Genomic DNA, 27,150 nt, shown 5'->3' with positions numbered 1-27,150 from the left:
TGCCCTCAACATGGGGGGGTTGGGTGCTCTGGGGCAGGGGGGCGCACTACGGGCCCCCCCACCCCAGAGCATCCTGTCCCCATGTTGATGAGGACAGGACCTCTTCCCGACAACCCTTGCCATTGGTTGTCGGGGTCTGCGGGCGGAGGCTTATCGGAATCTGGGAGTCCCCTTTAATAAGGGGGCCCCCAGATACCGGCCCCCCACCCTAAGTGAATGGATATGGGGTACATCGTACCCCTATCCATTCACCTGTAGGCAAAAAGTAAAAGTTAATAAACACACAACACAAGGCTTTTTAAAATATTTTATTATTCTGCTCCGGATGCCCCCCCTGTCTTCGTTATTAGCTCAATTACCAGGGGGGGCTTCTTCTTCCGCTCTCCGGGGGTCTTCCACTCTCCGGGGGTCTTCGCTCTCCGGGGGGGGCTTCTCCGGACTCCGGGGGGCTTCTTCCATCTTCTCCCCTCTTCCGCTGTTGACTCGGCGAACCCCGGTTCTTCTGCAGCTCTCCAGTGCCTTCTTCTTCAGCGCTGGCTGCCTGCTATGTTTGTGTGTTAGCTCGATTTCAAACAGGCAGCCGGCGCGGTCTTCTGTGGCGTCAGGGTCTTCTCTTCCTTTCTTCCGATGTTGCCTCGTCGCCTGTTGTCGCTGCAATGATGGAAGCGCGCCTTGCATCACATTTATATAGGCATCACCGTCCCATCATGCTCCGGTAGGTACCCACGTGGTGGGTGCACGTGGGTAGGCACCCACCACGTGGGTACCTGCCGGAGCATGATGGGACGGTGATGCCTATATAAATGTGATGCAAGGCGCGCTTCCATCATTGCAGCGACAACAGGCGACGAGGCAACATCGGAAGAAAGGAAGAGAAGACCCTGACGTCACAGAAGACCGCGCCGGCTGCCTGTTTGAAATCGAGCTAACACACAAACATAGCAGGCAGCCAGCGCTGAAGAAGAAGGCACCGGACATCTGCAGAAGAACCGGGGTTCGCCGAGTCAACAGCGGAAGAGGGGAGAAGATGGAAGAAGCCCCCCGGAGTCCGGAGAAGCCCCCCCCCGGAGAGCGAAGACCCCCGGAGAGTGGAAGACCCCCGGAGAGCGGAAGAAGAAGCCCCCCCTGGTAATTGAGCTAATAACGAAGACAGGGGGGGCATCCGGAGCAGAATAATAAAATATTTTAAAAAGCCTTGTGTTGTGTGTTTATTAACTTTTACTTTTTGCCTACAGGTGAATGGATAGGGGTACGATGTACCCCATATCCATTCACTTAGGGTGGGGGGCCGGTATCTGGGGGCCCCCTTATTAAAGGGGACTCCCAGATTCCGATAAGCCTCCGCCCGCAGACCCCGACAACCAATGGCAAGGGTTGTCGGGAAGAGGTCCTGTCCTCATCAACATGGGGACAGGATGCTCTGGGGTGGGGGGGCCCGTAGTGCGCCCCCCTGCCCCAGAGCACCCAACCCCCCCATGTTGAGGGCATGCGGCCTGGCACGGCTCAGGAGGGGGGGGGCGCTCGCTCGTCCCCACTCCCATTCCTGACCGGCCGGGTAGCGTGCTTTGGATACGGGTCTGGTATGGATTGTAGGGGGACCCCCTACGTCGATTTTTCGGCGTAGGGGGGGTCCCCTTACAACCCATACCAGACCTAAGGGCCTGGTATGCTCTTGGGGGGGAACCCATGTCGGTTTTGTTTTTACAAATTGCCGTGGAGTTCTCCCTCGGGAAAGCATACCAAATGCCGTCACTGGAATGGGCTTTTACAAGGTGTGACTAGTTTACACTTTGTAGAACCAGCCCTAATTTTACACTTGCAAAATAACACTTACGGCGCAAAAAGGAAGCTGGAAAGCTTTGTGGATCGCCTTAAGTGCTAATTTGCATACTAGAAACGGCATTTCGACTCGAAATGCCCCCAGCGGCGGATGCGGTACTGCATCCTAAGATTCGGCAGTGTAATTCAATTACACATGCCGGATCTTCTGCCTAACTTTGGAAAAAGCCTTTTGAGGATCGTTTCCAAAGTTACACACAGACTGAACAGCAGTTAAGTCGGAGTATCTCTTTTGTGGATCTGGCCCGTTGTTTGCATGTATGCCCCTAAATGTGTAGCCTCGTACACACGGCCGAGGAACTCGACGTGCCAAACACATCGAGTTCCTTGGCCAGTTCAGCACTGAAGCCGCCGAGGAGCTCGGCGGGACGAGAGCTCCCATAGAACAACGAGGAAATAGAGAACATGTTCTCTATTTCCTCGCCGAGCTCCTCGTCGGCTTCCTCGGCCGAAAGTGTACACACGACCAGTTTCCTCGGCAGAATTCAGCCAGAAACTCGGTCGGAAGCTGAATTCTGCCGAGGAAACTGGTCGTGTGTACGGGGCCTATGACTGTGCATAATACTCACCCATATGAGATATCTTCTTTCACTATTTTATTCTGTTATTTTGATACTGTGTTGATTTGTATAATTTAAAGTGATAACACACCTATTTTTGATTAAATGTTTTGTAGCTGCAAAGCAGCATTCTGTGAGATGAAGGTGGAGCATACATAGCCACATGTTATAACTGAATTCCCTGGTTTGCTTGACATCCACAAAATAAAGTCTTATGTCACGATTGAGATGTTTGCTGTTATAAAACAAATGATGTGGAAACTCTACAGGTTGGCAAAAATAAACAACAACTTGTGAGGAACAGTTGACATTTTTCAGCTTCAGTGCCACATACTTTGACACCTACATATTTGGTGTGTATTTTTAACGCATCTCTCTGGTTGTTAATGCATGGAGAGAAAAAAAAACAATCAAATCATTTCACCTAATTCCCACAACCAACTCCCCCCACTACCATGACAGTGCAGAAATTCATTGTGACGGAACAGCCCTACTTCACCAAAAATTTGGTTTGCCTGGTTGATAGCTATCATGTGAACCCTGGTACACACGACCAAGGAACTCGACGGGCGAAACACATCGTTTTCCTCGTCGAGTTCCTTGTTAGGCTGTCGAGGAACTCGACAAGGCAAGTTTCTCCATTCCCGTCGAGGAAAAAGAAGACATGCTCTCTTTTTGGCTCAACGGGATCCTCGACAGTTTCCTTGTGGAAGAATGTACACACGACCGGTTTCCTCGACAAAAAAAAAATCCCAGCAAGTTTCTTGCTGGTTTTTGCCAAGAAACTTGGTCGTGTGTACGAGGCCTGAGACTAATGCCGCATACACACCATCACTTTATGTGATGAAAAAAAACGACATTTTCTGTGAAGTAAAAAACGACGTTTTTGAAACTTCAATTTTCAAAGACGAAGTTGCCTACACACCATCGTCTTTCTCACAATGTTCTAGCAAAGCGAGGTTAAGTTCCACCACGTTTTTCCATTGAAGCTTGCTTCGTAAGTAGCTTCTGGGCATGCGCGGATGAAAAAGCGTCATTTTAAACAACGTTTTTGCTACACACGGTCAATTTCTGTGAAGTAAAAGTTGACGTTTTGAAAAACGACACATAAAATTGAAGCATGCTTCAATTATTTTTGGTCGTTTTTTAGAAGACATAAAACAACGTTTTCCCCCACACACGGTCAATTAAAGTGACGTTTTTAAAAACGTCATTTTTTTTCATCACATAAAGTGATGGTGTGTACGCGGCATTATTTCATTAAACAAGAGATGTTTTAATTCCATTAATTATTTTAGTTCATGATAATTATTTCCTAAAATGATTCATTCCTAAATATAAATATTTTTTTTTACTTTGAAAATTTGAATACTTAAAGCGGTAGTTAACCATGGCTTTAAAAAAAAAAAAAAATACCCTGCAAGGCAATGGCATAATATGCTAGTATGCAGTGAACACCTTAGAATAAAGTCCTCCAGCGGTGTGCTGTCACCACTGAGAGAGCTTCCATCTTCACTCGGTCTTCCTTCTGGGTGTAGGAGCTCTGGCTGGGTGAGTGGCTGGGACCACAATGACTCCAACTTACCTTCCCGAACGCACCATCCAATCTACCATATGGTGTGGTGTAGCGCAATGCCAATAATACTGCAAGCACAATTATTGGTCTGTTGCAGTGCTTTAGGCAGCTCTTTCAATGCAAAAAATCCAGCCTATGAAGCCTCGTACACACGACCGAGGAACTCGACGGGCGAAACACATCGTTTTCCTCGTCAAGTTCCTTGTTAGGCTGTCAAGGAACTAGACAAGGCAAGTTTCTCCATTCCCGTAGAGGAAATAGAGAACTTGCTCTCTTTTTGGCTCGTCGAGTTTCTCGACAGTTTCCTCGACGAAAATGTACACACGACCTGTTTCCTCGGCAAAAAAATATCTCCCAGCAAGTTTCTTGCTGTTTTTTGCCGAGAAACTCGGTCGTGTGTACGAGGCCTTAGAGTGCTTTATCCAAGGTTTCAGTAAGAGACACCACAAAGCAACTAATTTCACTGTGCATCCTCTCAAAATTTTGGATTTACACAACATTTTAGTTCTGGTGACAATGGACAACAGGACAAATAGAGAGGTTGAATCTCTCCAGACAGCAGTCATTAACCCTTCCCTACTCTTTCTAAATGAAAAATTAAATATTTTTGGCTTTAGTTACAATTTAAACAATTTAGCTGTTCTCAACAGCATTTGGTAGCATTTACAGACTGGAAATGGGAGGGGTAGTAGATTTTTCTTCAAACATTCCATACAAAATGTAATTCTACAAACTCAGATAAGTGGGATTCATTCAGATATGTCCTTCTTATTCATTGGGTTGCCCTGATCGTTTTACAAGTTGCTATATTGTCCTGATCTTCAGTCAATGTAACAGTACATAATAACATGAGCGGTATCTGTTCAAATCTTTATCAGATGTAGCATTACTTAGTAATGTTGCTTTGGAACTGAGAATTTCTGCTATTATAAACCAGGAGAGGGTATTCAATGTATTCCTTATCTCACTAAGTACTGTGTCCACAGGCAGCTGATATCAACCAGAACCAGGATGGAGAGTCCGACCAAATGGATAGCATCACTTCTCTTCATCGGTATGTTCCAGATATTCCATCCTTATAACAGAATGTCCAAAAATACCTGAAGGGGTAGGAGCAGTCCAGTAATAGATCAGGAGACATATCTCTTATGTAGTCAGTGGAAGGATGGGGAATCTTTGCAATGGATACCCAGATCAATACCTGGAAATGCTTCACAGAATATACCCCCCCCCCCCCCCACACACACACACACACACACAAACGAATTTGAATCTTTGGGTTGTTCCACTTAAAGCTCAACTTTGGGCGCCTGGATTTTTGGACGCCAATATGTTTGAAAGCCAAGGGTGTTTATGCACGAGATGTTTGGTTTGATGAAAACTCTTTCCATCTTCGTTTTTCACTGCCCCTAGAAAGTACAGCTGTACTGGTGTTGTGCCTCCATCCCCCTCTCTGCTCTTTGCTAATCACAAAGCACAGTCTGGGATGATGCTGTAGCCAGTCAGCAGGAAGAAACACATCTACGACAGGGAGCGTGGAACTGTAATATGCTGACTTTGCTGGAGACTGGGTTCCATTCACAGAATGAACTTGCATGAGACATTTAGGTGTTAGGACTGAAACTGTCAATTCACTAGACCGTTTGTACAGTATTTACCGAACAACGCTGCAAACGCTCGGTAAATACCACATTGCCAGGCATTAAAATCCTTTCACAGGAGAAAATAAATAATTAAATTAATGCGGAAATCAAGTAGTGGTCCAGGCATGCAGTATTTGTGGAATGTGTACCTGTTGTTAAGGAGTGGGCGGCCGCCGTGTCCTTAACAACCAATGAGTCATCAGCTGTCGTGAGCTTCCCCACCGACAGCTAAATAAAAAAAATACTTGCCGGTGATAAAAAAAATTGGGAAAAAATGGCATGGAGTCCCCCCCAATGCATATGGATTTTGAATGGAACCTGACCACCAAAATGTAAAAATATAATGGCGTGGGGCCCCCTGCCCCTTACTTATTTAAGAACTGTTAAACGGCGGAGCTGGCAGACAGCGGGAGCCTTCGCCATGAGTAGATCTTTTCTTTTTTAGGGTCGCCATCGGCGGTGGGCTGCGTAATTGACGATGGATCTACACCAAGGGACATTCATTTTTATTTTTTAAATAAAGGACTTGTCAAAAACGATTTTTTTACACTACACATTTTTTGGGGTGAATGAGTAGGGGTACTATGTACCCCTACTCATTCATATAGGGGAGGGGTTGGGATCTGCGGGCCCCCATCTTAAAGTAGGCTTCCAAATTTCTGATAAGCCCTGTGCCAGCAGACCCCCACAACCACCGGCCAAGGTTGCGGGAAGAAGCCCTTGTCCCCATCAACATTGGGACAAGATGCTTTGGGGGGCATATAGCCTGGTATGGTTCAGGTGGGGGGGGGCACTTGCTCTACCACTCTCTTTTCGGACCTACCAGGCTGCACGCTCAGCTAAGGGTCTGGTATGGATTTTGGGGGGGGGCAAAGCTGATGGCTCAAGGACACAGTGGCTGCCTGTTTCTTAACAACCATGATGTTTACTGGTTGTTAAGAAGCCCGCTCCATAACAACTCTGCCCGCTCCATAACAACTGGTACCCATTCCACAAATACTGCAAGCCTGGACCACTATTTAATTTCCGCATACAACTAATTATTTATTTCCTTCTGTGAATGGATTTTGACGCCTGTTCATATGGTATTTACTGAGTGTTTTCAGTGCTTTTCGATAAATACCGCACAAGCGGTCTAGCAATTTGACAGTTCCAGGATCGCATGAGATATTTAGGCAAAATGTGTCCTGACACCTAAATATCTCATGCGAGTTCATTCTGTGAATGGAGCCCACAGTCAGGTGACCACATTATTATAGGACAAAAGGGGGAGATTTACTAAAACTGGTGCACTCTAAATCTGGTACAGCTGTGCATGGTAGCCAATCAGCTTCTAACTCCAGCTTGTTCAATTAAAGTGTAAATAAACCCCCCCAATTATTTTCAGTCAAGGAAGCTGTCACCTTTGCCTCTGTTTAATCTACAACTTGCATGATGCTGCATATGTGATCACTTATGACACCAGCCATTAGATGGTTTGACAGTTTGGTTGAGAGCACAACCAATGAGAATTTCTGGCATGTTTTTGGATGGGTTTACTTCCGCTTTAAGCTATGACAATAACACCTGGAAGCTGATTGGTTTCTATGCAGAGATGCACCAGATTTTGCACCATGCAGTTTTAGTGTCAGGTGACGGGCACACTGTTATTATGGGACATAGTGGCAGTAGAACAGCTTATTATAGGTCTCACTGGCAGTCGACTATCTTATTATAGGGCACAGTCTCAGATGACCACCTTATTATAGGACACATTGTCAGATGACCATGTTTTTTATAGGCCATACAGTGGCTAGCTTATTACATGACATCATGTCAGGTGATTTCCCTTAAACATATTCCTCAGAGGCATGGCAATACAAATGGCTCCTTTGTGCAAACCCATCTTTCTGGTTTTTCAGACAAATAGTTGGTATTCTAAGACATGTGAGAAAACCAACCACAGACTCATTTGTTTTCCATATTGTTCACATTTTTAGACAAGGAATGTTGCCTTTCCCGGGGCTATTGTGAGTTTAATTGTTGCTTTTGTTTTTCATTTCAGGGCTTTTTGTGACTTTATCTTCTGCTGCCAATGTCACGGTAAGTTCTATCTGTTTCCAAACTTGCATTTCCAGTAGATATTTTTTTGCGAACACATAACAAGGGAACATGTAATAAGAAGAAACCAAAAACATACAACATGACAAGACAGAAAAAAAGACAGAGAACTCATCCATGCACAATGTGTGAAAATTGTATTGAAATAATGATTGGGATAGATTGGGATAGACAAGCATCCAAAGAAATATTTGCTGCAAATTGCACTGCGTTTAAGGATAATTCCACCCAAAATGTTTATTTCAGTGCTTGGTTAGAATATATTTACTGTTGAGTCGCCTGACAGTTTCTTAAATCTCTCAAGGACTTTATTGGTGAGATCTCTGCATGGAGTTCTTGGGTCTGCACACCTGTTGTGCTCATTATGAGGAGCTTCCAAGTAGCCAAGGACTGACTCAGTACATAAGGCTCAACTTAAAGTGGCTCTAATCCTCAGTCATGAAATCTGAGCAAAGCACGTATATCTGTAGTGTTTACTTATCTGTCTCTAAAGCTCATAGTGTCGTTTCTCTCTGGTGCCTCGGTCCTCTGTTATCAGCATGAATCACTTTTGAGACGTTTTCACACATGAGATAACATTTGTATCAGGGAGGGAGCTCAGCAGACAGCTTGTCTATTCACAACACAGTTCTTCTGCTGTGTGAAAGGGGGGTGTGTTTCTTTCACTACCGTGAATGGGTATGGGAATGGGGAATGGAGTGTAAACCTTTATGTACCTTCAAGGAAGGTGATGGAGAACAAGAAGTAAGGAAAGGCAGAGTAGCCAGCCTGGGAGTAGAGGCTGTATGGACCTCTAAGAAGATGGTTCTCTACATTAGGGCCCATTGCATAAAAGAACCCTTCTATGGACTAGGACTGGACCATGGGTGTACAAGGCCTTGAGAAGTATACATGGGTGGTGGCTGGTAATGGAAGTTTCATTGGAGGGAGTGGATTGGTTGCTGTATGGTCTACCCTTCAAAGCAGTAAGTCCTCTACATTAGGGCCCACTACTTAATGAAATCCTCCCAAATACTGGGCCTGGACCATGGGTGTGCAAGGCCTTGCAAAGTATACAACAGCTTCCTTCCATGGCTTTGGCTAAAGCAAGTGTAAAGTGTATTGTGTGTAAAAGAGCAGGAGGAGGAAAATCAATGTTTAATGCTATTTCTCTCAAAAATCTCTGTGGTCAGTACCGAGCAAGTGAAAATATGTTATTCTTCTGGTGTTGGGCCCAGTGTGATTATTTTGCCTCCAGCCACAAGGGGCACTGACTCACAGTTCCCCCTGTGCTGCCAGAAATCAAGCATGTCTCCTGTGTGCTGTCTCCAGATGTCAGGCACCTAAAGTGTGCATGAGCTAATAGCTTATTCATGATTCTTTATACCTATAAAAAACAAAAGGAGTATCTGTTATAAAGATAGCAGCTACAGTATAACATAATATACCGAATATGATGAATATTTGTATCATCAGGATATCTGCATTTATACATTTAAATAGAATAATACCTAAATTCTGTGAATTCTATGTGAATAGTATGTTTTAAATAACTGCACAGCTAACATATTTTAATATTATTGTCTGTATTTATTCCAATAGTGTCCGTCCGGTCCTCTCAATGGTAAGTCTATGTTTACCAGCTATTTGTAGCAGCTTGCAATACATATTTGCAGATAGTTATTTATGTTAACTATTTTTTTTTTCCCTACAGAAACAGTCATATGCACTAATATAACAGGGTAAGTTTAATCATTTCTTATTAGCATGGTGCAGACATAAAAAGTTAATTAAACTGTCTAACACCCATGTATTGTTTGTTTAGCTGTTTAAATTGCCCCCAAAATCTTCGTACTTTAAAATAAATGTAATATGACACCAGAAGATGATATCGTTTTTATTTTGTTAGATCTTACACAGTTTGCTTTAGTCAATAAAGAGTCTTAGTAAAGCCAAAACTTTTTTTGTTAGTTTTGGATAGAGTTTAGAAGATAATTAGCTTTCAAAATGGCACCTGGCCTCCAATGTCCTGACACTCCTTTATTTTCTCTTACAGCAACATCAGTGTCATCGATGTCTGCTCTTCATCCTTCCAGCAGTATGCTTGTTTCAACGTGAGTATCTTCATTTACATGTAATATTATTGGTCATATCTGTGAATTGTGAAGGCTTCTTATCATGGGACACTGACATACCAATATGTTAAAGTTCACTTCCTTGTTATGCCTCTATTTAGAGCTCATTATTAGCAGCCCTTCCTGATGACATCCTGGTCAACATGTCCAACTGCTACCCCAATGATACTACTACAGATGCCCTGGACCCTGCATACTTGTCTTTGTTTTTATCCAAGTTGGACATGAACAAAACCAATATCATATTTGGAAGCCTAAACAACAAGGTAAGCACGTTTATTTTGGTGTATTTAGCTGAACTTCCCTTTCTGATTTTGTTATGTGTTAATAAAGTTGGAGAATTTTTATAAAGTTGGACACTGAAAAAAGCAACTAGGTTTGCCAACCTGACTCATGTTCAGGTACGGACTTGAGAGTTAGAATTTGGTTATGTGTTCTTTATTTGAGCTTTACTAGAATTTTCTGCTAATCATGTGACAAATAGGGCACAAAAAATATAAAGACAGTTCTAGGTCCTGCCACTGTCTGGATAGGTAGACAACACACAGGTTTTGCACTAATGCAGAGTGCTAAGCTCCAGAGTATTGTTTTGAGTGGAGAAGACTAGCTTGTGAATGTTCTCCAGGTTTTGTTATCCCTGATCGGGTTCTGAAATTTGAAGGTGTCAAAACTTATTGGTTGGACAAAGCTTTCAATCATGTGTCCAGGTCTTATTAGAAACCTGCAGGATGTGTGGCTGTACAGATGTACACACATGTTATATACAAGGGCCTGAGCATAGTTCAAAGCTCCCATTATTTGACAAGTTTACTTTTAAAAACAGGTGTGAGTTACTGCCAGGAGACTGAAGACAGAGATGTTCTAGTTGAGAGACTGCACTCCATGTTGGAGAGCCTGGGAGACTGACAGTGTGTCTGGGAAACTGAGAAAGCCAGCACAGCTAGGCGAGCCCAGGGGGCTGAGGGAATCTGTAGATCTCAGAAAGTGAGAGAGCCTCAGGTGCCAGGAGATCCCCTATCTAGAGGCCCACATCTATGAGAGGGCCTGTGCAATAGGGGACTTTAACTGAAGACTGAGTGAGCCAGGAGAGCCAGAGAGCCAGGACTGAAGGATCCTGACAAGAGCAAAGGTGCTGCTGAAGAGTAAGTCAGGTGGCTGAGTAGATATGTACGATTCGGTTCATAACGAATGGATTTTCGTACGAATTTGTTAGCATTCGTACATTCGGATCAATTCGAACATCCGAAGAGCTGAAAGTACTAAATAAACGAACAAGCGAAAATACGAACTTACGATTGGACAAACTTACTAAAATACGAAACACCGAAAAAGGAAAAGAACGAAAATTACATCTATAACCAATGATTTGCATTCCGTATTTTAAATCCTTTGTCTGTTCGTAATTTCGTATTTTCATTTGTGTGTTTTGTAAATCCATTAATTTGTCTGTTCGTAAATTTGTGTACTCAAATCGTTTTTTTCGAATGGGCAATGGGCAGTGTAGTTAGTGAGTGATGTATCTTACTTAATATCTTAGCCAAACAGCTTATCTCTTTTGTGTTGAGTCAAATTGGACAGTGTAAGAGAAAGTCTATCTTAATATGGATTAGCTGCGTGTTGAAAATTAAACTAAAATACGAGATTGCGAATGACCGCGCCGCAATGTATTTACGAAAGTACAAAATTATGAATCCATTCGAAGCGCGGTAATAGACACGAATCAACGAAAACCAAACAAAAACAATGTTATGAATCAATCGAAAAGGCAATCTCACATAAGTAACAATTACTAAATTACCAATAGTGTACCGAAGAAACCAAAATTATTATCTAACAAAATTACGAATTTCGAATCAACGAAAATAAATTAGACAGAATTACGAATCATTCAGTATCAACGAAAATAAAACTGTTACGAAATTACGAATGGGTCCGAATAGGAAAACTTGCGTCTTACGAAATTACGAATCTTTACGAATCTACGTAACGAGACGAAACGAAACAAAAAAAAAAATATTTTTTTGTTGTCCACATGTCTTTGGCTGGGTAATTTTTTCGTTACCTGTTTTTGCTTATAACTACTTGTAAAGCTAAAATCCCTGCATGGTCAACCTGCTGTAAAGACTTTGCTTTTTTTTTTTTTTAAGTGGGCCAGCAAGCCACAGTTTGGGCTAACTCACTAAACACGCTCACGAGTACTGAGTTGAACATGGACCATATAAGGATATATACTAATTCTTGTCATTATTCTACTACCCATTGTTAGATAAAATCATAAGTTAAAAATGCAAAAGCGGCCCTTTGCAACTGTGGCCTGGATACCAAGCTTAGAATGGCGCTCGAAGCTAGAGACCGAACTCCCAAGATCCTCAGATAATGCATCAAATCAAGAAAGCGTTGCTCTCCCAACAAGCCACCCTAGTATAGGCATTAAAATGGCTTCAGCCTGTGAATCTCTGCCAAAGGCATGATAATTGTAAGGGTCCTTATGATTAAGCCCAGGTGGGTGGGGCAAAATGTGTCAAGGACGTGGCCTTTGGCAGAAACTTACAAGCTGAAGCAGTTTTGATTCCTGTATAATGGTGGCTGGTTGGGAGAGCTGCGCCTTCCTGATTTCAGCTTTTTGCAATAGCTTCAAAACATCCTAGGTAGTCAATTGTATGTGCATGGAAAAGATGTCCCCCTTGTCCTGGATCTGTCAGGATGGATAGCAGAGGAAGAAGCCGGTAAATCTGTAATTTACTGGCTTTTTCCTTTTCTGAATGAGCAGAGTCGGTGATCACTGACACTGTCTATTCATAACTGAGCATCCTAAATCTTGTATATGATGTCTAAAGCCTCGTACACACGGCCGAGGAACTCGACGTGCCAAACACATCGAGTTCCTCGGCCAGTTCAGCCCTGAAGCCGCCGAGGAGCTCGGCGGGACGAGAGCTCCCATAGAACAACGAGGAAATAGAGAACATGTTCTCTATTTCCTCGTCGAGCTCCTCGTCGGCTTCCTCGGCTGAAAGTGTACACACGACCAGTTTCCTCGGCAGAATTCAGCCAGAAACTCGGTCGGAAGCTGAATTCTGCCGAGGAAACTGGTCGTGTGTACGGGGCCTAAGTTTATGAATGGAGAGGAGCTGCTGTCCATTCATTTTCAGTGCAGCTGAGGCTGCAGAGAGAGGGGCTGGGGAATCTGTGTCCCTTTCCCTGTCCCCGCCACAAAAAATATGTAAATTCTAAAAAATATTAAAAAAAGTTTTTGTAAAAAGCAAAATTGTAAAATTAAAAAAATTAAAATAAACTACTGACACTGGGATTGGTGCAACCCTAGCAAGAAAACCCACTACAGTCTAAATAACATAGTTGCCACATTCACATCTGTTCGGTTTCTGGAAGGTTGCATTTTTGGTTCCATAGACTTTAATGGAAACGCATAAAAAATGCAGTGCTTGGTTTTCTAATGTATTCTGCTGCGTTTTTGCTGTTTTTTCCTGAAATACAATGGACACCTCCCAAAAATGTAAAATGCACAAAAAGCACATTAAAAATGCATAAAACCCCCCTATGAAAAAAAACAGGAAAAAGCATTAACCACAGCCTGCATAGGTGTGAGCCAGACCTTATGCCGCGTACACATGATCATTTTTCGGCATTAAAAAAACGAAGTTTTTAAAAAATGTCATTTAAAATGATCATTTGTGGGCTTTACATAATTTTTCGGGTTCTGAAAAAACACAATTTTTTTTTCCGAGCATGCTGCATTTTTTAACGACGTTTTAAATGATGTAGTTTTTCGGGTGGTAAAAAATGATCGTGTGTGGGCTAAAACGACGTTAAAAACCTGTGCATGCTCAGAAGCAAGTTATGAGAAGGGAGCGCTCGTTCTGGTAAAGCTACCGTTTGTAATGGAGTAAGCACATTCATCACGCTGTAACAGACAGAAAAGCGCGAATCGTCTTTTACTAACACAAAATCAGCTAAAGCAGCCCCAAGGGTGCCTTCATCCGCATGGAACTTCCCCTTTATAGTGCAGTCATACGTGTTGTACGTCACCGCGCTTTGCTAGAGCATTTTTTTAAAACGATCGTGTGTGGGCAACGTCGTTTTAATGATGAAGTTGGAAAAAACAACGTTTTTTCGAGATGCTGAAAAACGTTTTTTTCATGCCGAAAAATGATCGTGTGTACGCGGCATAAGAAGAAGCCATGACATTGAATGAATAAACTCCGTGTGCACTGACACTTGTGTGATGGGATTTATAAGGTGTTGGCTTGAATTCTCACTTGATAAGTCTGCATGTTTGCGATGCCTACGGGCAAATTCTATTTCCTTTGTAGTCCAGAAATAATGTACTATTTTAGGTTGATGGAGTCTTGGAGTCCCATTGCTGGCTCTCCCAGATTAGTGAAAAAACTGGTTTATTTTCAAAGACTTTTGTGTTATTACATATTGCCGTCCATTATATGCTCACTGAAGAAGTTTCCGTATTTCTCAATATATATGTATACACCCTACAATGAGACTTGGAGTTCAGAAATAGGTCACGTCTGTCTAATAGACAAACTTTTATTATTTATAACCAGGTTCGCCATCAGGGGGGTACAGGCATTACACCTGTAAGGGGCCCGATGGTCCACTTCAGCCCTGGAAGGATTTACCCCCTTAATGACCAGGCCATTTTTTGCGATACCGCACCGTGTCGCTCTAACTGACAACTGTACAGCTTTGGTGGTATTTGATCACCTCTGCATTTTTTTTTAGCTATAAACAAAAAAAGAGCGACAGATTTGAAATAAAAACTATGGGCCAGATTCACAAAAGAGATACGACGGCGTCTCTCCTGATACGCCGTCGTATCTCTGAGATACGATTGTCGTATCTATGCGCCTGATTCATAGAATCAGGTTACGCATAGACAGCCCTAAGATCCGACAGGTGTAAGTGACTTACACCGTCGGAACTTAGGCTGCAATTCTAGGCCGGCCGCTAGGTGGCGATTCCATTGCGGTCAGCGTAGAATATGCAAATGACTAGTTACACCGATTCAGGAACATCCGCTTTGCCCGTCGCTGTAAATTTACGTCATTTCCGTAGAGATACGCTGCGTAAAACTAAAGCTGCCCTCTAGGTGGTCTAGCCAATGTTAAGTATGGCCGTCGTTCCCCCCGTCGAAATTTTTAATTTCACGTCGTTTGCGTAAGTCGTCCGTGAATGGCGCTGGACGCCATTTACGTTAACGTCAAAACCAATGGCGTCCTTGCGACGTCATTTAGCGCAATGCACGTCGGGAAATTTTAGGAACGGAGCATGCACAGTACGTTCGGCGCGGGAACGCGCCTAATTTAAATGGTCCCCGCCCCATTTGAATTAGGCGGGCTTGCGCCGGGCGGATTTACGCTATGCCGCCGCAAGTTTACAGGCAAGTGCTTTGTGAATCAGGCACTTACGCTGAAAACTTGCGATGGTGTAACGTAAATGTAATACGTTACGCCGCCGCAGTGTAGGGCGATTCTACGTGAATCTGGCCCTATATTTTTTACTTTCTGCTATAATTCGTATAAAAAAAAATAGATAAAAAAAATAAATGTATTCATCAGTTAGGCCAATATGTATTCTGCTACATATTTTTGGTTATAAAAATCGCAATAAGCGTTTATTGATTGGTTTGCACAAAAGTTATAACTTTTACAAAATAGGTGAAAGATTTAGGGACTTTTTATTTATTTTTTTGTGTTTTACTAGTAATGGCAGCGATCTGCGATTTTTAGCAGGACTGCTAATTTGACATTGCGGTGGACACATCTGACCCTAAGTGACACTTTTTGGTGACCAGTGACACCAATACAGTGATCAGTGCTATACAAATGCACTGATCACTGTATAAATTACACTGGCAGGGAAGGTTAACACAAGGGTGCAATCAAGGGCTTAAGTGTTCCCAAGGGAGGTGTTTCTAACTGTATGGGGGATGGACTGACTGGGGGGTGAGAGACATTTCTGTTACTGTACACTGTGTAAACACACAGATCCACGTCCTGTCAGGGGAGTAGAGACAGCTCGTTTGTTCCTAGTATATAGGAACACCGATCGGTCTCCTTCTCTAGTCAGTCCCACCCCCCCCCCACAGTTAGAACACACCTAGGGAACAGAGTTAACCCCTTGATCGCCCCATAGTGTTAACCTCTTCCCTGCCAGTGACATTTATTCAGTAATCAGTGGCTATTTTCAGCTATGATCGCTGTATAAATGTCAATGGCCTCAAAAAAGTGTTAAAAGTGTCCGATTTGCGCAAACCAAATATTATATACGTTTGTTGCGATTTTTTCACCAAAAATATGTAGAATACATAAAAGCCTAAACTGATAAAGGTTTTTTTTTGGGGGATATTTATTATAGCAAAAAAGTACAAAATATTGGCCCGGATTCACAAAGCACTTACGCCGACGTATCTCGAGATACGCTGTGTAAGTGTAACTATGCGCCGTCGAGATACGCCGATTCACAAATGTAGTTGCGCCCGGCGCATAATATACGCGGTTTGCTTAAGTCGTACGTCCGGCGTAAAGTTATTCCCCATATATGAGGCACAACTCATGCAAAGGTATGGACCAGTGAACACGTATTTTACGTCGTTTACGTAGTTCGTGAATATGGCTAGGCTTAGGTTACGTTCACGTCGTAGGCAGTGATTCGATGTATCTTAGGCAGTTGTTTCGATGTGATTCTGAGCATGCGCACTCGGATGTGGCCACGGGACGGCGCATGCGCCATTAGTTTTAAGTACTTCTATGACGCTTGGCCCATCATTTGCATGGGGTCACGCCTCATTAGCATGGCTCACGCCCACTTCCACTTACGACGGCTTACGCCGAGGGAACCCAGCCCAGTTTGGGAGGCAAGTGCTTTGTGAATTCGGTGCTTGCCTCTCTGCGCTACGTCGGCGTAGCGTATATTGGATACGCTAAGCCGGCATAAATATGCGCCGATGTATGTGAATCCGGGCCATTGTGTTTTTTTTCAAAATTATCAGTCTTTTTTTGTTTATAGCACAAAAAAATAAAACCGCAGAGGTGATCAAAAACAACCAAAAGAAAGCTCTATTTGTGGGGAACAAATTGACATATATTTCGTTTGGGTACAACCTCGCACGACCGCGCAATTGTCAGTTAAAGTGACACAGTGCCGTAACGCAAAGAATTGCCTGGTCAGGAAGGGGGCAAATCCTCCAGGGGCTGAAGTGGTTAATGACGGTGGGTTTAGTGACACTTTAAGAGGACTTACAGCTGCAGCCCCTAAAAAGCAAAGGCATTAGTATTGTAATACCACATCAAAATCAACATAAAGGTAAATGTCAGTGGAAGAGCCTTCCTAGTTGACCCCAGTGCCACCCTGTTGACCTTCACAGCAATTCAAACAGCATGAAGATTTCTCTTATTAGAGCTGCAAAAAGTAAAAAGTGCTGAATAGTAAGCCCACTGTGTTTGGCTTAGCAATGATAGTTTTCAGGGCATTTGCCCAATCTCCTACTTTGTATATAACACATTTAAAAATTTAATCAGCCTGGATGGTTGATGCAAGGAAAGTAAGTAAAAGCTGTAACTAATATCTTGTTTGGGTTAAACAGTTTTCCAGCTTCAGTCCAGGATGGAGGAAATTCCTGTGGAATGGGATTTGGTCTCGACTCATTCAGAATCTGAAAAACCCAGTAGGTCCTATCCAATGGATCCCCAGTAGCCTTCAGCCATTCCTTGTTCAAATTAACCCAGACATGGTGAATTGCCTGCAGCAGCAGAATGTAACCTGTGGAATTTTCCAGGAACTGTGAGTATCTTCCTAATAGGACCATTTCTGGCCTTCTAAGCTAAACAAACTGGAGTAGCTACCATTGCTGAGTTACCTTTGAAGGTGAGTGTTTTAGGGCCTGGCCTAAAAGAAGCATGTAGGCAAAGAAGTGTAGAGACACCCAATAAGCACAAATTTATTCTAGGTCACTAACGCACCAGCTTAGTATGATGGTTCTGACGCACACACCTTCAAAGGTAATGGTAAAGGTAAAGCAATGGCAGGTCTATCCAGAAATGTGCATTTTAGACCTCCATCTATTTCTGATAAAAGCTGGTGAGATAAAATCACCATGTTGGTTCACACATGCGATAAAAAAAGCTTCTAATCATCGGGGGGCCATTAAGATATATACATTGCAGTGTCTTCAGGAAGTCACTTCACTTCCTGAAGACGCTAAGAACAGCGAAACGTATGTCGGAGCGGAGGATCCATCACTTCCGGATCCTGTATGATACCCAAACAGGCTTTACAACCTAGAACGAGACTTGGACCGCACGCCATTGCTGAGGAATAGCCATAATTGCACATGCTGTAAACACCTAGTGCCAGGACAGGCACACCTTACTGCTTTTATATCAACAAATAAATATACTACATTATGAGACTTTTATCTATGTCTCCTGTGAAGTCATTTTTGTACATCCTAGCTCTATCCTGAGGGACCATCGGAGTGGAGTGGTGTTGGCAGTGGAACCAATCTGGTTTTCCAAATGCACATTTTGACCATCCTGTAAAAAGGGGCCAAACACCTCTGGTGAGTTGCCACCTTCCCACTGAGCATTCATGGTGGAAGTACTAGAAGTCACCTATATAGGAGCAACTTGGTTTTGGTGTTGAGATTATAATCATAAACTGACCTTATGCTTCCAATCTGTTGTTTGTTTTTTGATCCATATTCAGTGTTGCACATTTTTTGACATTGCTTTGAATGGTTTACCAAACCTCATCAATAACTTCATGAACACTTCCTTTTATTAGATATACACAAAAAAAACATTGCATACCTCCTAATTTTTTTAATTCCCCAATTTTTATAGGGTAATTATCATAGGTGGGTTTGATTTGCGCAAAAATATGCTCAAATTAGGATTTGGGGTGGTAACCAAAAGTAGTCAAATTTGGTAAATTTAGGATCAAGTAATTTCAAAGCCTTGCCTTGCATTGATTTCAATGTATCTAAAATAATAAATGTAGTTTGCTTATGCTGGCCCTACATATTGCAATTGAATTAACAACAAATATGTAGCATGATGGTTCACAACCCTGACACTGCATAGTTGTTGGAAAATCTAAACAAGATTGTACAAGGTTGTAACATTGGTGGCCAGCTATGAGCTACTAATATGCTCACTTGTAAAGGATCCAGAGGTTAATTTGTAAAAATATGAGACAGACACCTTAATAAGTATAATCATTGTAGAAAGGTTTAATATGCACATATCTTTGGATTACAGAGGGGCATTATTAAGGATCCCCTCTGGTAGCCAGTATTTAAGCAATGATCTGGTTACACAAAGATTCTATAACTACAGTCTGTAGAGTCCTAGACGAGGCTTACATCTTAGGGGTGGTTCCCCAATCCAGACCTACTGTAACCTTAAGGACCCCGGATGGCAACCCCCCTTTTTTTATATATATATATATTTTTTTTTATTATTAAAGGGCTCAGATGTCCCCAGGGCCCCATGTGGCAAACCCCCTTTTTGTTTATTTTTTTATTTTGGTTTATATATATATATATATATTTTTTTTTTAAAGGACCCAGAGGTCCCGGGTGGCAACCCCCCTTTTTTTGTAATTTATTTTTATAAAAAAGAATAATAATTTGTATATATATATATATAGGGCCCAGAGGTCCCCAAGGCCCCAGATGGCTACCCCCCCTTTTTTACATATATTTTTCTGTATTTCTTCTTTTTTTTGTAAAGGGCCCCCCCCCCCCCCCCGGCTTCTCAATTTCAGGTGGCAGCACCCCCCCCCCCCGGTTCTCTGCTCCAGGGGGCCCATGCCTGAAGCTGTGTAAGGGGCCCCATAATTCCTGATGGCGGCCCTGCTGGTCATTATTTAACCTGGTAGACAAAGGACATCTAGTGGTGGAGAAATACTGAAAGAGACTGAAAGAGACAGCTCCCGATTAAAGATGTGTTTTGCATAGTTCTTGTTTTTTTTTTTATTTCACCACTGACAAGGAGCTAATAAAAGAGAGATCTGTTGTATGTACTAAACTATTCTACATGTTAAAGGAGGAAGTAAAGTCTATAAAAAAAAAAGGCAGTCACGCCACGGCCTCCATTAGGAACGGCACGCTCGCCGTTGCTAAAGTGCGCCTGCGCCGTTGTCTACGGCGCATGCACCGTAGAAATTGGCGCCTGTGATTTTTTGTAAATATCTCCTAAATCGTGGAGGTTTAGGAGATATTTCTAGCACCTACAGGTAAGCCTTAATCTAGGCTTACCTGTAGGTAAAAGTGGTTGTAACGGGTTTACAACCACTTTAACCCAAATACAGTGTCCCATTTAATTTGTTATTTTACTTTCCACCTTCCAAACCTTATATAGCCCTTCAAAGCCTCAGCCAAGATTTAAAAAAATATTGACCTTGCAGTATCAATGTCTTTCACCAGTTGTCTTGTTCAGCTTACCAGTCCAAACTGATTAGAGTGTACAATGAGTAATTATGCTGTGTATTTTTAAAATGATCTTCTTTTCAGGGTGAAGAATCTAGACATGGCATTCCCCAACATGACAGATATGAAAAAGCAAGAACTGTTCCCCGCCCTGAAATCACTCCTCGCCAACCAAAAGAAAGTGTCAGGTAGATATAGTTTAAAATGCCATATCAATGACCACTGTTCTGGCTATTGTAGTGCTCGCTCCAAAGGAGCTGCTGAGAATATGCTCAGGTCTCCCTTGCTAGTACAGAGGCTGCTTGTCACAGACACAGATCCAAGCACACCGAATACACAGGCTTAGTCTAGACGATGTTTTTTTCGTGGATTTTATTTGCAGAAATGTGAACAGGAGGGGATTTAAGTTTTTAGGATACTCCAAAACTATAGCAAAAATCAACACTAGTACAAACTTCTTACGAAACCCTCTTCAAAAAATCTTAACTGGTGGTAATAAGGAGTGGCCAGTTCTATAGGTCCATCCAGTAACCTCTGGCACTCAATTTCCTGTAGCAACATGCACGCCTAATGCCGCGTACACGCGATAATTTTTCGGGTTGTAAAAAACGCCGTTTTTTTAAAATGTCATTTAAAACGATCGTGTGTGGGCTTCAGAGCATTTTTCGGGTTCTGTAAAAATGACAAAAAAAAAATTCGAACATGCTCTATTTTTTAACGACGTTTTAAACAATGTCGTTTTTCAGGTTGTAAAAAATAATCGTGTGTGGGCTTTAACGACGTGAAAAATCTGACCCGATTGGGTTTTGAACTAATGGTGTGTACACACATCAGACCATCAGGCCACTTCAGCGGTGGACCGATGAAAATGGTCCGTCGGACCATTCTCATCAGGTGAACCAGTCGTGTGTACAGGGCCTAAGGCCCCATGCACACTGAGCATTTACCAAGTTTATCTGAAAGCCTCTTCTCCTGAAAAGAGGAAAGCAGCATAAAAAGCATAAAAAACGTGCCTAAAACTGCATTTTGCAAACGTTTTTATGTCAGTTTAGGCACGTTTAGGAGTGTCAGGCGTTTGGGTGTTCATTCGTTCTATTGGCCAGAAAATTCATTTACTTGGCCTTTGAAATGAATGAACACTCAAGCGCTAAACGTGCCTAGAATTAGCTGTTTTTTTTTTTTTTTTTGCCCAAACACTCCTCTCCTTAAAGTGATTATAACGCCTTGAGCCCATGTACTTACCTGCTCTATGCAGTGGTTTTACACAGAGCAGCCTAGATCCTCCTCTTCTCTGGTCCCTCTTCTGTGCTCCTGGCTCTCCCTCCTGCGGAGTGCCCCCACAGCAAGCAGCTTGCTATGGGGGCATCCAATACGAGTCACAGCTCCCTGTATCCTTTCAGACATGGAGCTGAGGTTCAGCCCCACCCACTCTCTCATAGGCTAACATGAGGGGGGCGTTTATAGGCAGAAAAAGTCAAACACCCAGTGTGTTTGGGGCCTTATATATAGCCCCAGGACAAGAACAAATCGAGCAGGCCCCATATACATATACATAGCTCCCAACTGTCCCTGATTTCAAGGTACTGTCTCTGATTTGCTACAAGGTCCCTCTGTCCCCTTTTCCTCCTCATTTTGGTCTGATCTATATAGTTGATTTACATACTTAGTGTACAATATACTAGAATTTAAATGCTTGACATGAATCCAACTTCTTTCATTTTTGTCAATCTCTCTAGGATCAGCCTGCTCTCAGAACACTACCAGCAGTATGTGGATAAAACAGAATCTTGGAAAGTTTTCTCAGTTTGCTAACATGGGGGACTTTACAGAACTTAACCCCAATTTCACTGCTGTAAGTAAACAACATACCTAAATAAAAATGAATGTTAACTTGTCATGTTAGGGTAATTCACATGCTACACTTTCCACAAACTTTTTCGTTTTTTACAACATAGAACATATATCTATTGCCATGGTTCTCGGTTTTCATCCATATGGACTCCTTTATCAGCTCCCATTTTGTAGCTGCTAGGAGGTATAGGGAAGCTATGGAATGGGCCATGTGGCTTATCAAATAACAAATATTCCTTGTTCTAAAACAAAAAAGTGAAACATTATTTTTAAATATAACAAAATAAATGTATCCATCTCGAGGGGGTGGTTGTCATAAAAAAAAAACTGTTGCTATTTAAAACAGTTTACTTATATGTTACATTATGAGATTTAGATTGCATATTTATCAGTCACTTACTTATATTACTCTGGAGGTTGTTGTTTTGTTTTGCAGATGGATGCCTTATCTTTCCTAACTTTGCAACAAATTGCATACTTCAGCGTAGATTCCAACGTCACTAATAATTCTGCCGCAATTGGCAATATTTTGGCAGCCGTATCGAATGTTAGTTCAGTGCTTGACTTCCTGTCTTCTCTGAATGCTGCGGCCATGGCGGTAAGTGTTACCTGCAAGTACATCTACCATATTAAAGTGATACTAAACACACACTGTTTAACTTACATTATCCCATCTTTTTGTATGTGGATGATGACACTGTATTTATTTTAATTGAAAAAAAAGTACTTTTTTTCAAAATCGATATGCAGCTGTCACATGACCCAGCTCTCTCTCCTTGTCAAATTTGTTGATTGAAATTTATTAAATCAGGAAACAAGTTCAAAAGCGATACGGGAACATAATATGTTAGAATGCAATAGAATATTATAATTCCTTAATATAACTAAAGGTAAAATGTGTCTCATACTTTAGTCAAAAGATTAATAACTCAGAGAGAAGATTTCCTATATTATTCAAGAAAGAAAAATTCTAAACATTCAATGGTAATATAACAAAGTCTCAAGTTAATAATAAATTGAGATTATCTAGAGTATTTAGTAAAAGAAGCGTTAAGGGATTATCGCTGTTATAATTCAAGTAGGAGCAAATATCAGGAATTTTGTAGTATCATAAGAAACAAGGAATGCGATTAAAAGTAATGCTACTTGAACCTGATAAAGGGAAAGAAGAGGTACAAGAAAAAGGTAAAAGAAAGGTAAAGTAAAGAAGGAGTTAGAAAGGGACGAAAGGAAATGGAAGAGAAGGGATCTCTGGGGCAATGTGTGGCTTCAATCATATAAGTGTGGAAAAAATTAAAATGTAGTAAAAATTTACCAAGGCAACAACAAGAATTAATCTAAATTAGAAGGCAAATAGCGTGTCATCCAAGGGAGCCTAATTTTCTTAAATTTGGATATTTTGTCATGGGTTATAGCCTCTATTTTGGCATGAATCATAGCTAAATAACTAGTTTAGTTTCAGTTAATACCAGGGTAGGGGATTTCCAGGCTTTAGCAATTGTTTGTTTCGTGGCTGTAGTGATCTGTAATAAGAGTTTGAACTGATTACTAGAGAAAGTTGTCGGTTTTAAATTCAAACGCGCTACCAAAGGATCAGGAAAGATGGGCACTGCAAATAATGTCGAAACCATGTGGAATATATTTTTCCAAAATCTTTTGACATTTGGGAAAGTCCACCAGATATAAAGATGGGATCCAGGTTCAGTACAGCCTCAAAAGCAAGATGAGGAGTAATTGGGGCAAATTTTGCAATTCTGGTAGGGACTGGTACTGGTAAGTGCCAATGTGTAATTCGTTTCTAAAGCAGTTATATTTTATAATACAAAGGAATGTTTAGTGACCCAGCTCTTTCTCAGCCGGTCTCAGCCTGTCTGCAGGGAAACATCAGCGGGTGGAGCTTCTAGTCCTCAGTCCTGTTGCTGGTCACATGTTAAGAAAAAAACAGCCTTATTATGTGGTATGGGCTACCTAAGAGGCTATCTAAGGGGTTATCTAGGGGGATGCTCTGCCAAACACAGCCTGTTTTACCCCAAAGTTTGCCATTGCTAACCTTCTTCAAATGGCAGTTGCCTAGCTGGAAGGTTCAACACCTCAGAGTTAGAAATCTAGAACGAGCATGTAGCAGTTATGAGAGTCAGATGACAGACAGAGTTATTTATCTCTACCCTTGCTCCAGGGCAATGACTTCCAAAGTATAATTACAAAATATCAGGCAATTTACATTTTTAGAGATGTCAGCAAACCCTCTAGGTATTAAACAGAATTGGATGTTAAGAGAAATCTTTTAAATAATGGATTTTCAGAGAATTTAAAAATAACAGGTTCCAACTATTTTCCACTCGTAGTCTAAAACATTTTTTTAACAAAACCTCACTCTTTTGTACACCACCGTTTCCTCAAAGCCTTGCCCCTGGCACCCTTTATGAAAGCTGGCCAAACATGAACCCAAAATACGAAGCTCCCTTTTGTCTGCTTGCATAATATTATATTAAGGCGAAGTGCTAATATGGCAAAATTTTACAAATCTGTGAAATTTCATTTTCCTTTAAGTGCCTATTTACATTTGTTTTCTGAAACCACCTAAATGGAAGTCTTTCCAAAACATCTTGATAGTGTGGGGAAGTTTTAGAACATGTGCCAAAATGTTATTTTTGATGAATATGGTTAAAGTATAATGTAAGTCCTATAAATTTAATTTTTGCATGACAAAGGGCACAAAAGAAAGTCAACAGGTATCGGGGCGCTCGATACTCCCCCTTCCTTCGGGTCTAGATGTTGATAGTAAATAGGCATAAGACTACAAAACAGATTTAAAAAAAGATAGGATTCTGCTTATTTCAAGTCCTAATAAAACGCGTTGGCTTTCTTAAGTGATCTAATATCATGCAAAATAAAGATTTGCTGGACTTACATTATACTTGTGGTGCTTTTTCTCTCTCCACATTCATTAGCTACTTTGGGGACCTCCATGGATACCCTGGCTGACAGAGAGCTGCCTCCAAAATTTGGATCCAAAGCTTTAGCCATCAGGGGTTGAGCTCTCTACCAACTCACCTGTTGTCAAAATGTTTAATGCTGAGTGCTGACACTGTTCAGATTTCACCTCATGTCCTGTCTATTTAGTACGTGTCAGACAGAACCAATAGTGAGGGAAAATGCTCTCCCTCCTCAAAGACTAAATAGAACAATTTCATGCAGAGTGGTGAAGAGGGTGGAACTTCTGTCAGGTTTTTATCTCTGCTGTCTTCCCAGTGGGGATGCTTCCCCTCCATGTTTAAAAAAATTGTGAAGAAAAATCTTTTAAATAAGGTATTTTCAGAGAATGCAAAACATAACAGGTTCTAACCTTTTGCCACTCACTGTCCCTTTTAGTTTGTTTAAAAACACAGTAAAAAATGAATTACATCAGGGGGGTCCAACCTGCGGCCAACAGGCCGCATGTGGCCCAAGACGGCTATGAATGTGGCACAACACAAAATCATAAACTTACTCAAAAAAGTTTATTTAATTTTTTTTGTAATAATGCATTTACACTTAGCAAAAACATGTGGCTGAAGAAAAATTTGACAATGTCTCTGTAATGGAGTTTAAAGCGGTTGTATAGTCCATTTTGTAACGTTTACCTACAGGTAAGTCTATAATAAGGCTTTGCTGTAGGTAAAAAAAATATCTCCTAAACCTTTATGGTTTAGGAGATATCCCCCTTGCAATGGGCCGCTGACTGCAGCGGTGCATGCACACAGGGCATTCTTAGCTGAAGGCCCGGCAGACGCCGGACCTTGCCAGAAAAAAGTCTCCCATGCACATGCGCGGGAGTGACGACATCGCGGCTCCAGCCACTCACAGCGCTGGAGCCGCGATACCCGGAAGACACGCCGAAGCAACATGTCAGCTATCTCGGCGTGGACCAGATAAGTTACCGACGCCTCGTTCTAAGGTAAGTATTTCATAATGAGCTAGTATGCAGTGCATACTAGCTCATTATGCCTTTTGCCTTACAGGTGACAAAAAATGTTTTGGGACTATACATCCGCTTTAAGTTTTATCTTCCCAAAGAAAAATATCCCACTCTTCACAATCACGCCTTATTCATGTCATAAGCACCTATATTTGTGAGAACTATTTTCAAAGATGAAGAGCACAAAGTGCAAAATTACAACCAAAATATCGGATGAGCACCTTGAGAATTCATTGAGAAATGCTACTACATCCAACGAACCAGATATTGATGCATTAGTTTATCAAAAATAGTGTCACATATTGCACTAAATTTATGTTGCCCTCTTTTACTTTTATATTATAAAAAAAAAAAAAAAGGCTAGAAGTTTAATTACTCAGGTACATTATCTATATCAGTGATTGTTAACTTGTGGTCTGCCCGACTTTTTCTGCTCATCGGCTATCCTTCTTGTTAGTGTATTTTATGTGTGGCTCAAGACCATTCCTCTTGTTTTAATGTGGCCCATTAAGGTCAAAAGGTTGGACACCTCTGACTTACATCATAGGCAGTGTCTGGTAATCACAGCTGAAGCTAGAATTTTAAGATACGTATTGTATATCACAAAAATGTCTTCTTGTCTCGATAGAAAAATATAAGTTCACTACAACCACCCCTGGCTCAAGCTCTGTTGAACAAGACATTTGAAGCTCTCAGGGCCAATATATCGAGCTTTAACGCCTCAGATTGGACCCAGCTCTTCCAAAACACACTCAGCACGGTCCTGACTGAAATCACCCCAGATCAGCTGAACCTCATCCCTCCAAACCTCAGCTGTGGCTCCTTCCAGGCTATGTAAGTGTTAAATGCTACGTCAACGTGAAACAGATGTACAGCACCAGCCAAAACACGGGACTTTTCATTATGCAAATAGTAACAACCTTCCTAGTCACCAGCCGGCCAACTCATGTTCATTATTACTGGCCCATCTCTAACCAATAGCAGGAAAGAGCTAATGACTACAGACGCTGGTCGCTATTTGCATGACATAGTGTTCCTGTTTTTTTG

At 41.9% G+C, this 27,150-nt stretch overlaps 1 protein-coding gene across 1 annotated transcript in view; it reads left to right on the top strand.

Moving 5' to 3' along the window:
• The first annotated feature begins 9,925 nt into the window (after positions 1 to 9,925).
• Positions 9,926 to 27,150, top strand: part of MSLN (mesothelin) — a 76,431-nt gene continuing 59,206 nt past the window's right edge. The window contains exons 1-6 of the mRNA XM_040356456.1: positions 9,926 to 10,098; positions 17,448 to 17,644; positions 20,379 to 20,482; positions 22,031 to 22,146; positions 22,582 to 22,743; positions 26,732 to 26,937. Coding sequence (XP_040212390.1) covers positions 9,976 to 10,098; positions 17,448 to 17,644; positions 20,379 to 20,482; positions 22,031 to 22,146; positions 22,582 to 22,743; positions 26,732 to 26,937 — 908 coding nt within the window. The 5' untranslated portion in view covers positions 9,926 to 9,975. The remainder of the gene's footprint in view (positions 10,099 to 17,447; positions 17,645 to 20,378; positions 20,483 to 22,030; positions 22,147 to 22,581; positions 22,744 to 26,731; positions 26,938 to 27,150) is intronic.

The sequence above is a fragment of the Rana temporaria genome, chromosome 6, assembly GCF_905171775.1.
Source record: "Rana temporaria chromosome 6, aRanTem1.1, whole genome shotgun sequence".
NCBI lineage: Eukaryota > Metazoa > Chordata > Amphibia > Anura > Ranidae > Rana > Rana temporaria.
Note: the sequence above shows the minus strand (reverse complement) of the source record. Positions and strands in the feature narration are given on the sequence as shown.